At 28.5% G+C, this 14913-nt stretch overlaps 1 protein-coding gene across 2 annotated transcripts in view; it reads right to left on the reverse strand.

Annotated features, from left to right (window-relative positions):
• Nucleotides 1–14913, reverse strand: part of LOC117168470 (phosphoinositide 3-kinase regulatory subunit 4) — a 38950-nt gene that overhangs the window by 19199 nt on the left and 4838 nt on the right. For both annotated transcript variants that reach the window (XM_033354145.1, XM_033354146.1), the window contains exons 5-9: nt 10946–11139; nt 10127–10857; nt 5069–5377; nt 4591–4974; nt 1187–1510 (exon numbers count right to left, since the gene is read on the reverse strand). In XM_033354145.1, the coding sequence (XP_033210036.1) occupies nt 1187–1510; nt 4591–4974; nt 5069–5377; nt 10127–10857; nt 10946–11139 (1942 nt within the window). The remainder of the gene's footprint in view (nt 1–1186; nt 1511–4590; nt 4975–5068; nt 5378–10126; nt 10858–10945; nt 11140–14913) is intronic.

The raw sequence follows: 14913 nt of genomic DNA on the forward strand, positions 1-14913 counted from the left end.
AAATCCGATATTTATATAAATAGACTTGAATTAAATAATGGTTAAACCTTGAGGTTTTTGTTTTAATTTATTGAAACAAAAGTGACTAAAGTGTTTTGAGAAAAAATGTTTTAAGTGACTGCAGTGATTGTGTGGCAGGTGTGCTTACAGAAAAATCAAATAAAATTAAAAAAGTTAAATTTGATTCTACCATGATGAATAGTTCATCCGGAAATACAATGAAAATGTATTTTTTATATTTTTTAAATATTATAAAAATATGAAAAGTATTGGGAATGGTTAAACTGTGATAAGCCGCCTGATGACAAAAATCCGAACCAGAAAGAATAGGTACGATTTTAAAGATGCATTTTAATTTGTGCCTAAAAGTGTTTTAACTATTCTTTTTAGTTTAAGGTATTTATTGGATAATAAAAATAAGTCCTTATCGGGAAAAAGGGTTTTAATTGGAATTTACATTATACACTGAAAAAAAACACATTTTTTGACAGAAATATTTTTCTAAAATAAAAATAGTCTATTATTCGTATTCTTTGCATAATCTGGATAAAATGTGTTGCTACATACATTAATTAAAGTTTATTTGAGCTTACAATGCATTGAAACTTACATGAAATAGTGCAATAGTTTTTTTTTAACTATTTGACAAAAATGTTATTTTTTACTGTATAAAATGGAAATTTTATCTAAAACTATTTGTTTTTGATGAAGATTTGTTTTTAGTATTCAATCATTGTTTTACACTTCACAAAACAATTGCAAAAATAATTTGATGCCAAAATTAAAATACATCATTAAAATTGTACCTATTCTTTCCAGTTCCAGTTTTCGACACCAGGTGGCGAAATGGTAGACCACCATTCCCAATAGTGTTCCCTAGTTTTGAATCATTTTATATAAATTGAAAACAATTGTGACATTTATGTTGAATTTACTGAAATTTTTCTGCTATAACTAGATGAACTTATGTAAATCATGTAAAACGTTCTCAAATCACATAAGATTTTCTAGATAATCTATAAAAAAATGTATCCTGTCACTTTTCTGGAAAAAACAAAGTTTTTTCTCTGAAAGAAGGTTAATTAGTGTTTGCGTAGTGCGTACAATGTTTTAGTGTTAATAAATATGACATTTTTTAAAAGTGAAAGAAACTACTTGGATTTAAAATAAAAGCACAAGTACTTACATTTCTCAGGGTATTGCTCATATCGTTATACTGAGGGACAATTCCAGTTGTGGCTTTCGTTCTCGCTACTTGCCTCTGTTCAAAGACTCTGAACAATTCTTCTACGTCGTTGTATTTTATCACGGAATCATAGACGACTCGAGGAATAGGAGGCACCAAAGCTTCCAAGAGTAAAATTTCTTTTTCTATTTGTATGAGCGGGTGTTTCAGGTATGATTGTATCATTGTTTGAACCTTGCACTGGACATCAACAACATTTAGGGTTCTTGCTGCAGCAGAAATAAATCCTACTGTAGCATGTCTTACCCAGAGATTGGGATGTACCTGCAAAATTTTATTAGCTGGAATACAAATTCTTCTGGGCTCAGACTTAATTCAGAAATTAAAAATAGTGTTTATATTAACATGTATTTAAAAAATAGGGCGTGCTTTTTTTAAATAATAATATTATAACATAAATCACACAGCTACAGGTAAAACATCAAATTGTAACATTTTCGTTTTTTCAACGAGAAAGATTAGATCAAACGTTATACGTATAGAAAAATGAATAAATAATAAACAATATGTAATAATTTGAACTTTCTTTTTTTCGAGCTTAACTTCCTATCGTTTTGTAAATTATATTTGTGCAAATGAAATTGTTAAATCCATTCAGTTCGATTCCAAAAAAATGAGAATTTTGGAGGAAAAGAAAAATAGCATTAAAGAAGAAAATTCGCAAAAAAATATATTATTTAAACATAAATGGATTCAAATCTAATCTATTTAATTTTTTCAAAAATTATTTTCAAATTAGAAAATACTATAGTTCACATGCATTTTGAACTTGAGTTGCCTAAAAGAAAAAATGTAGTTAATTAACAGATATTTTTTAAAGTTTGGATAAATGTTAAGGTTCTATTTTTTGTTTGCAACTTTAATTTACTGCAAATTTGAAAAATGTATATTTTCTGCTCCGCTTGATTTTAACTCCATTATTTCCCAATATCTAGTTTTTTCTACTTGAATTCTTACTCTTTATTGGGAATGATTTCTAATTTGAAATATTTTAAAAATATAAAACTTTTTAATTTTTTATATGAATCTAAATTGAATGCTTTCATTTCGGATTTTTTACTCTTGAAGCAATCTACATTAAAATATTGTTAAATATGGAACATACTTATTTTTCAATCGTTCAATTGTAAGCTTTTTAAATTTAAAACGCTTGCAATTTGATGGTTTATACTCTTGAATGTGATGAATGAGAAAATCCTTAAATTTGTTATATAATTCGTTTTTTAACGATATGCGATAAAAATAATATCAACAATTAAGGCTTTCATTTCAACAATGGCGCAAAAAATTTAAGAAATTAAATTCAGAAGAAATCAAAATTTCAATTCCTCTTCAACGTCCAATATACAAATTCCTTTAAGAAATTCTTGGAAATTAAACAAAAAACAAGAATCGAACGACTTGGACAACACATTCTTAAATTGGTTTTAAATGAACGGCCAAACGTTGATAGATTTTTTTATAAATGTTTTTTGATTTTGATTAAAAAACATATAAAAAGGCAAGAAAAAAGGAAGAAGGGGATTTGTAGGTTGCCTTCTTTTTATTTCTTCTTTTTTATTTTAAGTATTTTAAATTGCTAAATTTTACAGGTATTTTTCCAAATTTAGTTCTTGGATTCTTGTTTTTTTTTAATTTCCAAGAATTTCTTAGTTAAATAGTGACATGATTCTGAGCTGTAAAGTTCCCAAAAAATAAAATTTCCGAATACTAAAATTTCCGAATAATAAAATCCCCGAAAAGTTTATAATATTACCGAATTGGAAAATTTCTGAGTTTATAATATTAACTAATTTGAAAATTCCCGAAAGAAAATGTTTGAATTATAAAATATCCAAAGTAGAAAATTCCCGAATATAAGCAATGCTTATTTTTTTATGAATACAAAATTTTTTAATTATAATATAATTTTAATTGTAATCAATTAATTATTTTACGAATAAAAAACTGTTTAATTGTTCGGAAAATTTATTATTCGAGAATATTCTTATTCGGGAATTTTTAATCTCGGGAATTTTATTAGTCGAGAATTCTCCAATTTTAGAATTTTGCAGTGTCGTAAATTTTCAAACATGAGAATTTTATCATTCGGGATTTTTCAAATACAGGAATTTTTAAACTCGGAAATTTTCAAATCCGGGAAATGTGCAGTGTTGGGAATATTATTATTCGGGAATTTTATATTTGAGAATTTTTCAATTCGGGAGTTTTATTATTTGGGAATTTTCCTATCCGGGAATTGCAAAGTTTCGGATATGTTTAAATTCGGAAATTTTATCATTTTCGAATTTTGCAATTCGAGAATTTTATCATTCGCGAATTTTCCAATTCGAGAATTTTCTTATTCGGGAATTTTACAGTGTCGGAAATTTTCAAACATGAGAATTTTATCATTCGGGATTTTTAAAATTTGGGAATTTTTAAACTCGGGAATTTTATCATTTGGGAATTGTGCAGTATCGGCAATTTTACATTTGGGAATTTTCCAATTCGGGAATTTTATCACTCACGAATTGTATTAATCGGGAATTTTCCAATTTGGGAATTGTACAGTGTCGAAAATTTTCAAACTCGAGAATTTTATCATTCAGGAGTTTTCCATTTAGGGCATTTGAATATTCGGGAATTGTACAGCGTCGAAATTTTCCAATTCGGGAATTTTAGTGTCGAAAATGTTCAAGCTCGAGAATTTTATCATTCGAGATTTTTCAAATTCTGGAATTTTTAAACTCGAGGATTTTATCATTCGGGAATTGTGCAGTGTCGGGGATTTTATATTTGGGAATTTTCCAATTTGGGAGTTTTATTATTTGGGAATATTATTATTCGGGAATTTTCAAACTCGGAAATTTTATTATTCGGGAATTTTAAAGTATCGGAAATGTTTAAATTCGGGAATTTTATCATTTGCGAATTTTCCAATTGGAGAATTTTAATATTGGGGAATTTTCCAATTCGGGAATTGTACAGTGTCGGAAATTTTGAAACTCGAGAATTTTATCATTCCGGAGTTTTCCATTTGGGGAATTTTAATATTCACGAATTGTACAGTCTCGAAAATGGTCAAACTCGTAAATATTATCATTTCCGAATTTTCCAATTTGAGAATTTTATTATTCGGGAATTGTACAGTGTCGGAAATTTACAAACTCGAGAATTTTATAATTCGGGAGTGTTCCATTTGGGGTATTTTAATTTTCGGGAATCTTCCAATTCGGGAATTGTACATTGTCGGGAATTTACAATTGGGGAATTTTATTATTCGGGTTTTTTCGGGATTTTTCAGCCGTTCCATCCTCTTTTCAAAGTGTTTCAAGAATATTATGACTTATGGGTTTATTTACCAAGTAGACTACAGTTTCCGACAGAAGAGGATAGAGTGCAGATTTGTGAAGAAGTCCCAATTCTGTGAGAGTAGCCATTGCATTAATAGCTTTCGTCGTGACGAATTCCTCCGGATCAGTCAAACCTTGCTGAAGAAGAGGCATTAATATTGGACTGCTGTGCCAACCAACGTAGGCCGCAACTCCCACAATGCATTCGAAAAATGATCCTCTTAATTGTTTATCCTCTTTGTCGTTCAAAAACGTGATTACATGACTGAGTAAAACGTCGTTGGCTTTTTGTTTGCCGAAAAAGACACACAATTTGTTGATGCCGTTCTCCATCAGAGTTTGTTTTACTAAGTTTTGTGGGTCCGTTAATAACGTTGAGACAGACTGTTGAACCTGAAAATCGAAAGTGATTTTTAAATATTAACTCTTCATTCCAAAGTCCCAAAAATAATAAATAAAATGTATTCTTCTGAGGAATGCAAGTTACCATTTCGTGTAAAGTTTGAAGCTCGCTATCATAACTCGGTCTGGGACCTTCCTTGTTCCCCAAATTCGAAACATGGGAATTTTCTAGATAACGAAGGGCAATATGCGCTAGATGAGCAATATTTTCAGCATAAGCTGCCCTCACTATGACTGCCTCGTCCTGTGTTACATGAGCCAAACCAGGTAAAATGTACTCAGGAAATATGTTAACATCTGAGGGTGGAATTGATTTCACGAGATATAAACACTTTGTTAATGTGTGAATTGCTGAAACTCGAACTCGTGGTGCTGGATCGTGAACCAGTTGAAACTGTATTAGGAAGAAGAATTAATTAAATACCAAGCTGATTATATTAGGAAAATGCTTATAACTTTAAGGCGCAAATCTAAACAACAGCCGGCGACCCCCCCCCCCCACAGAATTCTTTGAGTTACCATCACTTTTTTTCACTAGGAAGTGAAGGAAAATTGTAACAAATATTTATATGTGAAAGATTGCAAAATATTATATATAATAAACTTCAAATAATTCGTTCACTTTGTCCACATTGAAGATCCTATGTTTCCGTTAGTTTTTTGCATGGGACTTCTTTCTGATAGATTTTCAAATTCAGGATGGCCACTAATTTTTTAATTTTCATCTTGCGGCTTGCTAACAGTATTCCCGGTAAATATTTGTGTTTTTTCCCGATTTAGAGAAAATTATACTTTTTTCCGATACCCAAAGTTTTGTCATATATATATGATAAATTGCGGAAGTCAATAAGCACCAGACAAACTTTTTACGATAAATGTATTGACTTTCAATCATATACAAATTTAAAAATATATTATTGAACCAATTTTTAAACATTATGCTTTGAACATTTTTGAAAAAATAATTAATACTTTCGAATTGAAAGTGCCTGAAATTAAATAAATATAAATGTGTGTGTGTATGTGTGTATAGGCAACAATTTTGGACAATTTAGAGGTAGACAACGGAGTGAGTTGTCTAATTTTTAAGTCAACGCGCTAAAAATTTGAAAGCGACTCAAATTTGGAAATTTGAAAAGGATATTAAATATTCTAAAGTCAAAGTTTCTGAAATTCTACTTTTAAAATTGTTATTACATAAGAAAATTATAATTCGATATTAAAACTAATTAGAAATATTTTTCTAATTTAAAAAAATGAATTGAATTATTTTTTAAAAAGTTTCAAAATAAGTAGTAATCTTAAATTAGAAACATTAAAAATGAAAACATTTCTATTCCGGAACGTTGGAATTTAAAAAAGTGTATTAATTATTTGAAGTAAATTGAAATCGCTTACAAATAAATAATATTCAAATTCTCATTTATACTTTAGAAAATTAAAACCTATGAAAGGAAAAAATAAAAAATTTAGTGTTCAACATGAAAAATCATAACTCTAAAATTATAACCATTTGAAATTATTGAAATTATTCAATCACTGATGTATCAATTTCAGATAGTTTCATTTTTATCTTTCTTGATTTTGAGTTTAATTACAAAATTTTTTATTTCAAATCATCCTTTAGAATTATTATTCATTCTTGAAATTTTCCAAACCAATATTTTTAAAATTTGAAATTTTTTATTTGTTTAAATCTTCAACTAAAAATCGGACATTTTTATATTTCATTAAAAATTAAAAAATAATAAATATACAAAAGAATATTACTGTAATATGATACCAATTTTTGAAATTGTACAATTTTAGACTTTTCAATTTAAAGTTGCTTTATATTCACATGTAAAATTAGTAAATTCAAAGCTGCCTATCAAGGATTTTAATTTAAAATTTTGAAATATTTAATAGTGGAATTGTCTTGACTAAAGTTCAACTGTTCCAGAATTGAGCATTCAAACCTATAATTTCCAATTGAAATTACAGAAATTTTAAAGACGATAAAAATGCATCATTAATGAGTATCATATCTTGTAGTATCAAATAACGTTCAAAACGACTAGATTGATTTTTTTATTAAAATATGTGACTTCTGTGAAGAAAATCACTGCCATTTTCTCCGTTTAAAATGGCAAAATTTTAAATATTGCGAGAAGTATTGTGAACCAGGTGTAATATTTCTCTGCCGAATTTATCCCGGTTTTCTCTCCGTGAAAGTTTCTCCTGGGCCTGGGGCCACCCTGAAGTAATTATTTTTGCATTTTAAATTAAAATGATCAATAAAAATGTTTTAAATGAATAATTATTAAACATTTATAAGTTTACAATTGTTTAATTTTTAGCGGTTCAATTAAGCTTGAATTCATTATTTTAAAAGATTCCAATAGAAATCATATAATTTTCAACGTTTTTAAAATAATTAACCCTTGTGTTGCTACACAAAAAAACTAACAGCGTCTTCACCCGGGTACCTGGGTACCCCGCCAACGAAATTGTTGTTAAAAGTCCATTGTAACTTGAAGTAACTATATGTATTCAATCAATATTTAATTATTCAAATTCTAGGAAGGTATTCCTACTTGAATATAATAATTTAGTAGTTGGTAGTACTGAAACAGATATAAAACGTGCGCAGCTACATCGCAAATTTCTTGTTTCCGAGGAGGCTCGGTATTACGTCCAAGAATTCAAGAAAATTCAACTAAAAATGTATATATTTTGTTATTATTTATAAAATTATCCATATTTACTTCATATACTATTATAACAAACTTTATTTTCATGATATAATGTACAAAAATCATGCTTTTTCTGTCAGGGTACACGGGTGGCTCCACCTTACTTTCTTTTTATTGCAAGATATTTCAAGCTAAACATTTTTTAAAAATATGTGCAATGCAAATTTCGATAGAAAATCAGTTTAATCATTCTGATTCGAGAAGCATTCGGCCTATTTTTATTAGAATCAAAGTTATTTAACAAAACGTATGCCGATAGGTACCCGGGTGGCAACACAAGGGTTAAACTTTGCAGTTGAAAATTTGAGATACTGTTTTTTTGGTCCATAAATCTCATTTTTTAATAATAAAATCTATCTAGTTATATTAAATGCCATTCGATACCACATGATATGGCAACTTTTATTAATTGTTATACTCTTTAACATTTTTCATAATTTCAATTTCAAGTTATAGTTTTGAATGCGCGGTTCGGAAATAGTTTAAATTTTGTGGCCTTGAAAATAAAGTTTTTTAGTTTCAAAAGTTTAAATTTGTAAATAATTATATTGAAGATTCCTTATTTTTTAATGCTCAATCAAGAAGGTTACTAATTGTTTTATTTTTTATATTATTATTTTTAAATAGATAAAACTAATTGGAAATACTCCTTGATATATTATACAATTACTTCAAATTTTTACAATCTGTTGAAATCCCAATAAAATCCGTTGAAAAAACCGTAAAATTCCATGAAATATGAATATACTGCCTGAAATGCTGGCAAATTTATTGAAACACCTTGAGAGCTTTTAAGATTCCTTAAAATCACTGAAATCCTCGGGAATCTGATTATGCCCGTTAAAATCCTTTAAAAGTCTCTTGGAATCTTTCGAAATTCTTTGAAACCACAAAAAATTAATTTTTTAATTCATTAAAATCATTCAAATATTTGGAAATTCTTCTAAAATTTTTTAGTTTCTTATAAAACCCTTGGACTCCTTCAAAATACCCTATATTCTTCAAATTTTTTGAAATCATTTAAAACAATCGAAAATTTTTTAAGCACTTGGAAATTTCTGGCAATCTTTTAAAATACCCGAAAATCTTTCAAATATTTTGAAAATCCTTTCAAATTCTTGAAATATATTTAAAACATATATTCGAAAATCCCATGAACTTATATGAAATCTGATGATATTCCTTGACATCTCTTGATCTATTTGAAGCCCTATGAAATCCTTGTAAATCTTGGGCAATTTATTAAAATATATTATTGAGACTTTAAAATATCTGGGAATTACTAAAATCCTTGAAAATATTATAAAGTCACTTGAAAATTCTTTGAAATATTTGTAAATCTTGGAAATCCTCTGAAATTCTTTGGAATTATTTTCAATAACCTATAATCTTATAAATCCTATAAAATCCTTTCAAATCTTTCGACATTTTAGGAAATTCTATAAAACCGCACAAATTTTTTTCAATTCCTTAAAACCTTTGGAAATTCTTCTAAAGTTTTTAAATGTCTTTAAAATTCCTTGGAATCCTCAGAAATACACTAAAATATTTCAACTCATTTAAAATACCTTGACATTTTTTAGACCGTATGAAGATTTTTGGGAATGTTTTTAAACACCGTCAAAATTTTTAAATCTTTTGAAATCCCTTCAAATTCTTGAAATCTATTGTAAATACAATGAACCCTTGCCTGTTTCAAGGGCCGCAAACTGCACAATTTGAAATAGTTCGGCATGGGGGATTGGTAATAGGTAAGCCTTAAAATAGGTGCGCCTTGAAATAGGCAAGAGTTCACTGAATTCGAAAAAATGGTCAAATCTATGAAATTCCTTTAAACCCTTAAAAATCCTTTGAAATATTTGTAAATCCCTTGAAATCTTTAACATATTCTGAAGTCCCTTAAAATCATTAACAATACCCTTAAACCTTTTAAACTCTATGAAATCTTTCTAAATCCTTATGAAGTTAATTTAATCGCTAAAAAGCTCTTAAAATCCTTAAAATAATGTTAAATCTCTGAATTAGCTCTTGTAAAATTCCTTGAACTGCAGTAAAATCTCTATCATCTTATTAAATTCTTTAAAATGTTGAAAAACTTTGAACATTCCTTAAAATAATGAAAATCTCGTCTACTTCCAAATGCAAATTTTTACGAATAAATAATAAGACGTCCATTTTTTTAATCTGAAGATATTAAAAAAAAAGAATGTAAGCTTTTTTCAGAGAAGAAAGAAGAACCTTAAGTTTGAAACATGTCTTACAAAATTGTTCAATTAATTGGTGATTAAAAAAGATTTAATTTTAAATTTAAATACTTTAAATCTAGAAGAGTACTAATTCTTTCAATGCTTCACTTCTCTGGATCCGCGCCTGATATCTTTAGAATATAAAAGTACTAAGTAACTTACAATATAAGGTAGAATTCGATCCAAAATTGTCTCATCAGAAGTATTTTCTGCAAGCTCGAGCAATACTTCTAAACTCTGAAGTTTCGATTGTGAATGATTCAAACCTCTAATACAGGAAGTTACAAGTTGTGTAATGATGACCAATCCTTCCAAATTTTCAAAAGATTTGAAACATTCTTTGATTTTCTCGCTATCTCCCTTTTCTTTCTGGTGATCGTCGCTCAAACTATTTGGATCATCGAGGCTTCTCTGGCTTTCTATTTTCGCGTCAAGGGGTAATTTGGAGTCTTTATTGTCTACGTCAATTTTATCCGAACTCTGATCGCTATCGATATCGACCATAGTATTTTCTTCACTGTGTCCCGAATCATCCTTTCCAGATTCATTATTCACTTCAATTTTGATATTCTCGGATTTTTCCATTTCACCCGTTTTTCTCTCGTCTTCTTCGGTTTTCAGGATGTTTATGATATTCGCGATGTCAGTTTTAAGTCTAATAATCTTCTCGTCGGGGGAAAGAATCGGAGCAGCTGAGAAAATCAACATGTAGGATTGCAGAAAATTGTAAAAATATTCAGGAAAGACTTTTCCTCGGGCCTGAGAAAGATAAATCTCTGCACTTTTTCTATTTGCTGGATTTTTCTCCAACATGGAAATTAAGATTTCTCGGATCCCTTCGTCTTCGATTTTATCGAGGTGCTTACTCGCAGAATATTCTCCGCTCCGATATGCTAAAAGAATAATTTTATTGTAATCTATACAATTTATAGAAAAAGTGAATTGATATTCGTTTATTTTCAGCTTTTTGAACGAAAGTACCTAGAAGCTGAGAAAAATCGAAGGGAGGATGTCCTTCATTGTAAAGTTCTGTTAAAGCACAGCCTGCAGAAAAAATATCCATCATTGGATTGAGATCGCCTGTCTTGAGTTCCTGTTCCTGTAATAAAAGTGTAGTGTTGCTCACTTCCGAAGAAAGTGTTTTCACGAATCTTTCAGGAGCAATATAACAGGTTCTGTAATTACAAGAATGTCAATTCAGTTACAAATCACAAAACTCTTTGTAAACAGGAGCGGTCTGGGATTCTAGGCCATTTTTTTGAAAGATTTAAAAAGATTTACAGGAATTCAAAACCATCCTTTCTAGGCTTTCCGGGTCAAGAAGCCAACTTTTCCAGGTCTTATTTTTTTATATCAGATAATGAAATAATAGTTTGTTATAGATGTGAAGACTGAGCCATTTCATTTTTTATTGGCCAACAATATTGAAAGAAAGCAGAATCATAAATAAACAAATTCATAATTTTTTGCGGACAGAAGTCGTTTTTGAAATCTCTTAAAATACTTAAAGGCTTAGTCAAATCTTGAAATTTCTGTGAAATATTTAGGAAAATTTTAAATTGTCGTAAAATATTTGAAATCCTTGTATTCTCTTGAAATATTTTGAAATTTGTATGAAATATTTCAAATGTTCGTGACAACTTTTGTATTTATTTTAAATTATTCAAATATTTTCAATCTGTGTAAAATCCGTTGAAATCTTAGAAATCTGGCATCCTTTGTTTAAAATCTTTGAAATCTTTTTAAAGTTTTCAAATATTTGGAAATGTTCGAAATCTTGGTGAAATCTGGTGTACACGCCTTTTTCAAATCTTTGAGATCCTTGCAATCTTTACGAATTGTTTAAAATCCTTGGAAAATGTTTGTCAAATCTTCTGAAATATTTGTGAAATTTTTCTTAAATCTTTGTATTTTAAATCATTTTATTCGTTGAGATCAATGAATTATTTTGAATCTTAATGAAATCTGTTCAAACCTTCTTAAATGTTTTGAAATCTTATCAAATCTTTGAAATATTTTTAAATCTTTGAAATCTGGTGTACTGTAATCCTTTTTCAAATCCTTGAAATCCTTGAAATCTTTAGAATCTGGTGTACTGCACAAATCTTTGAAATTCTCGTATTCTTTTGAAATATTTATTAAATTTATATGAAATCTTTAATATATTTGTGAAATCCTTCTGAAATCTTTTGAAATCATAAACTTATTTTTAATCTGTGAAAAAAATTTTGAAATGTTATATACCTGGTAGTTTTCTTTTGAATCTTTGAAATCTTTGGAAATGTTCTAAATCCGTTGTACACGCCTTTTTCAAATCTTTGAAATCCGTGCAATCATTGTATAATGTTGAAAATTCTTTTAAATACTTTTAAATCTTTGACATAATAAAACCGAGTGGTAATTTGAATATCATAAAAAAATGTTTACTTTAATATTCTATATTAGCGGAGAGAGATCTATAAAATAATTGGTAAAGGCTACAAAAAATAAGTAGAAATATCGTTATTTATTCTGTAACGAGTAAAAGATCAATTATATCTTGATAAATAAAAAAATTTTAGTAGCAACATTTCTTCTAAACGAGATGTTTCTTTCATAATAGGCAAAAAGATTTAAATTACTCTTCGAATTTGGATAAAATAACTGTCGTAAAAGAAAAAAATTAATTGAAGGTCCTCAGAAAAAATTCAAGGAGATTTCCAGGTTTTCAAGGTTCGAACAAAATTCAAGGAGAATTCCAGGTTTTTAAGGTTTTCAAGGTCGCTGGACACACTGCAAAAATATTTAAAGGGATTTAAAAGCATTGCAAAGGATTTCAACAACTGGAAGTAGAGGCCAGTGAACTAGCTTTCCAAACAATCTAAACACGATTAAATGGGACGCTATTTTTCGGATGTGATGTGTCAAGGTCACAGAGTAGTTTAAATATGGCATTCTATACTTTTTTCGATATTCTTCTTAGAAATAAGGAATTCAAATTTTTTTAAATATAATACAATTTCAAGAATTTCATGCGGCATTTAAAAAAGGTTTTCTCTATAATTCATGCAACTACCCGATTGACATAATTTCTCAGATTTTTAATTATTTGAAGGAAAATAATGCTTCAAATAATTTCAAAGAAATTCACAATAATTAAACGATTCTCATCATTTCAAAGATTTAAAGAGTTTTTCAAATATTTCCGAGAATACTTAAAAAATTTGCAAGGAGTATCGAAGATGTCCAAATATTTCAAAGGATTTTCAACGGATTTCAAAGACTTGAAAATATTGTCTGAATATTTCTAAAGATTCAAAAAAATTTAAGATATTTTAAGATTTCATAGAATTTTCAAAAGATTTGTCGGAAAAATCCGTAATAATAGTCAGTGCTTTCCAAAAATTTGAAAGGATTTTAATTAATTTAAGGGGTTTAAAATAAATGTATGCAGTAAAAGGTATTTCTTTAAATTCTGCAAGATTTGGAAGGATTGTATAGGGTCTGTATGGTTTTAGGATATTTTCAAATATTACAAGCCATTTTATTATATTTCTAAGAGTATTAAGGTTTTTAAAGGATTTTATTAGCTGTCAAGAGGTCGCCCATATATGATATGGGGAAGGCTTGACAAAGGTTACGTAATATTTTTTTTAAATATAATTTAAAAAAAAGTAAAAGTGGTTGAATGTTTTAAAAATTTTTTAAATTAAAAAAAATGTCTGGTACAGAAATGATTGCGATTTTTGTAAGTGTTATTATTATAGCAAATAATAATACAGAATAATATTCTTTAAAAAAATATTTTTGATCAAGTCAGAAATCTTTGCATTTCCAAAAAAATTGCGTTTTTTATATTTTGTTAAATAGGATACTTTTTTCAATATATCTTTAATGAAATTAGTTATGCTCGTACGGAAGAAACACACCACTATTTTTTTTAGTTGAATTTTTGCAAACTTTGTTTTCTTATGTCACTTCAAAAAATGCATAATTAGTATAATTGAAAGTTGTAAAGTTTCTGTAAACAAAACGCTAGAAAAGATATATGAAAGAAATTTTTGTTACATTTGAAATAATTATTCCATTAACCAAACACAAAAAAACTGTCAAAAAAACGTTACGTAATATATGGACGATCCCCAATGTATTTAAATCAATTTTCGAGATATCATATTTTATGGAATTTCACGGGGTTTTCAAGAGGTTTTATGAAACTTCCACATGGAGAAAAATAGATTTGAAGAACGTTGTAGTTGTTACAATGCCACATGGTAAAAAGAAGGACCTACTATTTGAAAATTTAAAATGCACATGAAAATTGATAGAAAATATCAATTGCACAGTGAAATTTACTTTTTAAACAGCGAACACCCCTATTCTCACATTGTGAATATAATTATATGAAAACATGGTAGAAGACTCTATGTGGAATTGTACTTCATAACAAGTAAATTGTTATTTCTTTCCGTGCAAGAAAGTTCTTTTCTCCATTAGTACGAAGTTATTTTTATTAGATAGTTGAAGTAGAACGTATTGTTCGCAATGGGTGTAAAGTTTCTGAAAAAATAGCGGTAGAAAGCGAGAAAAAATGGCAGAAAAATCATTTACATGGGAAGTAATTCCCTTAAACGCAGGTAACAAGTATTATCTTACACAGTATAATTTTCCTTTTATAAGCTTGCTGCTTTACCTATTCGACATCGTACTTTCCTCCTTTCGCATGATGAAATAATCCCGCAGAAGCAGGTGCCAGACCCCATTTGACATAGTCAATTTTTCCCTGTAAATCTCGGGCGTTCGAACCTTTTTCACATAATACTTTTCAATGGAAATCGTAGCCTAATTGACATAGCGTCAAAATACAAGCTGTCATTTCTTTTAGGGAATCCAACCCATTTTCAAGTGGTACAATCTGCTTTATGGCCTAAGAGATAATATACCGGTTCTCATGGCATTTTTCACAAATC

Source organism: Belonocnema kinseyi, chromosome 2 (genome assembly GCF_010883055.1).
Source record: "Belonocnema kinseyi isolate 2016_QV_RU_SX_M_011 chromosome 2, B_treatae_v1, whole genome shotgun sequence".
Classification (NCBI taxonomy): Eukaryota; Metazoa; Arthropoda; class Insecta; order Hymenoptera; family Cynipidae; genus Belonocnema; species Belonocnema kinseyi.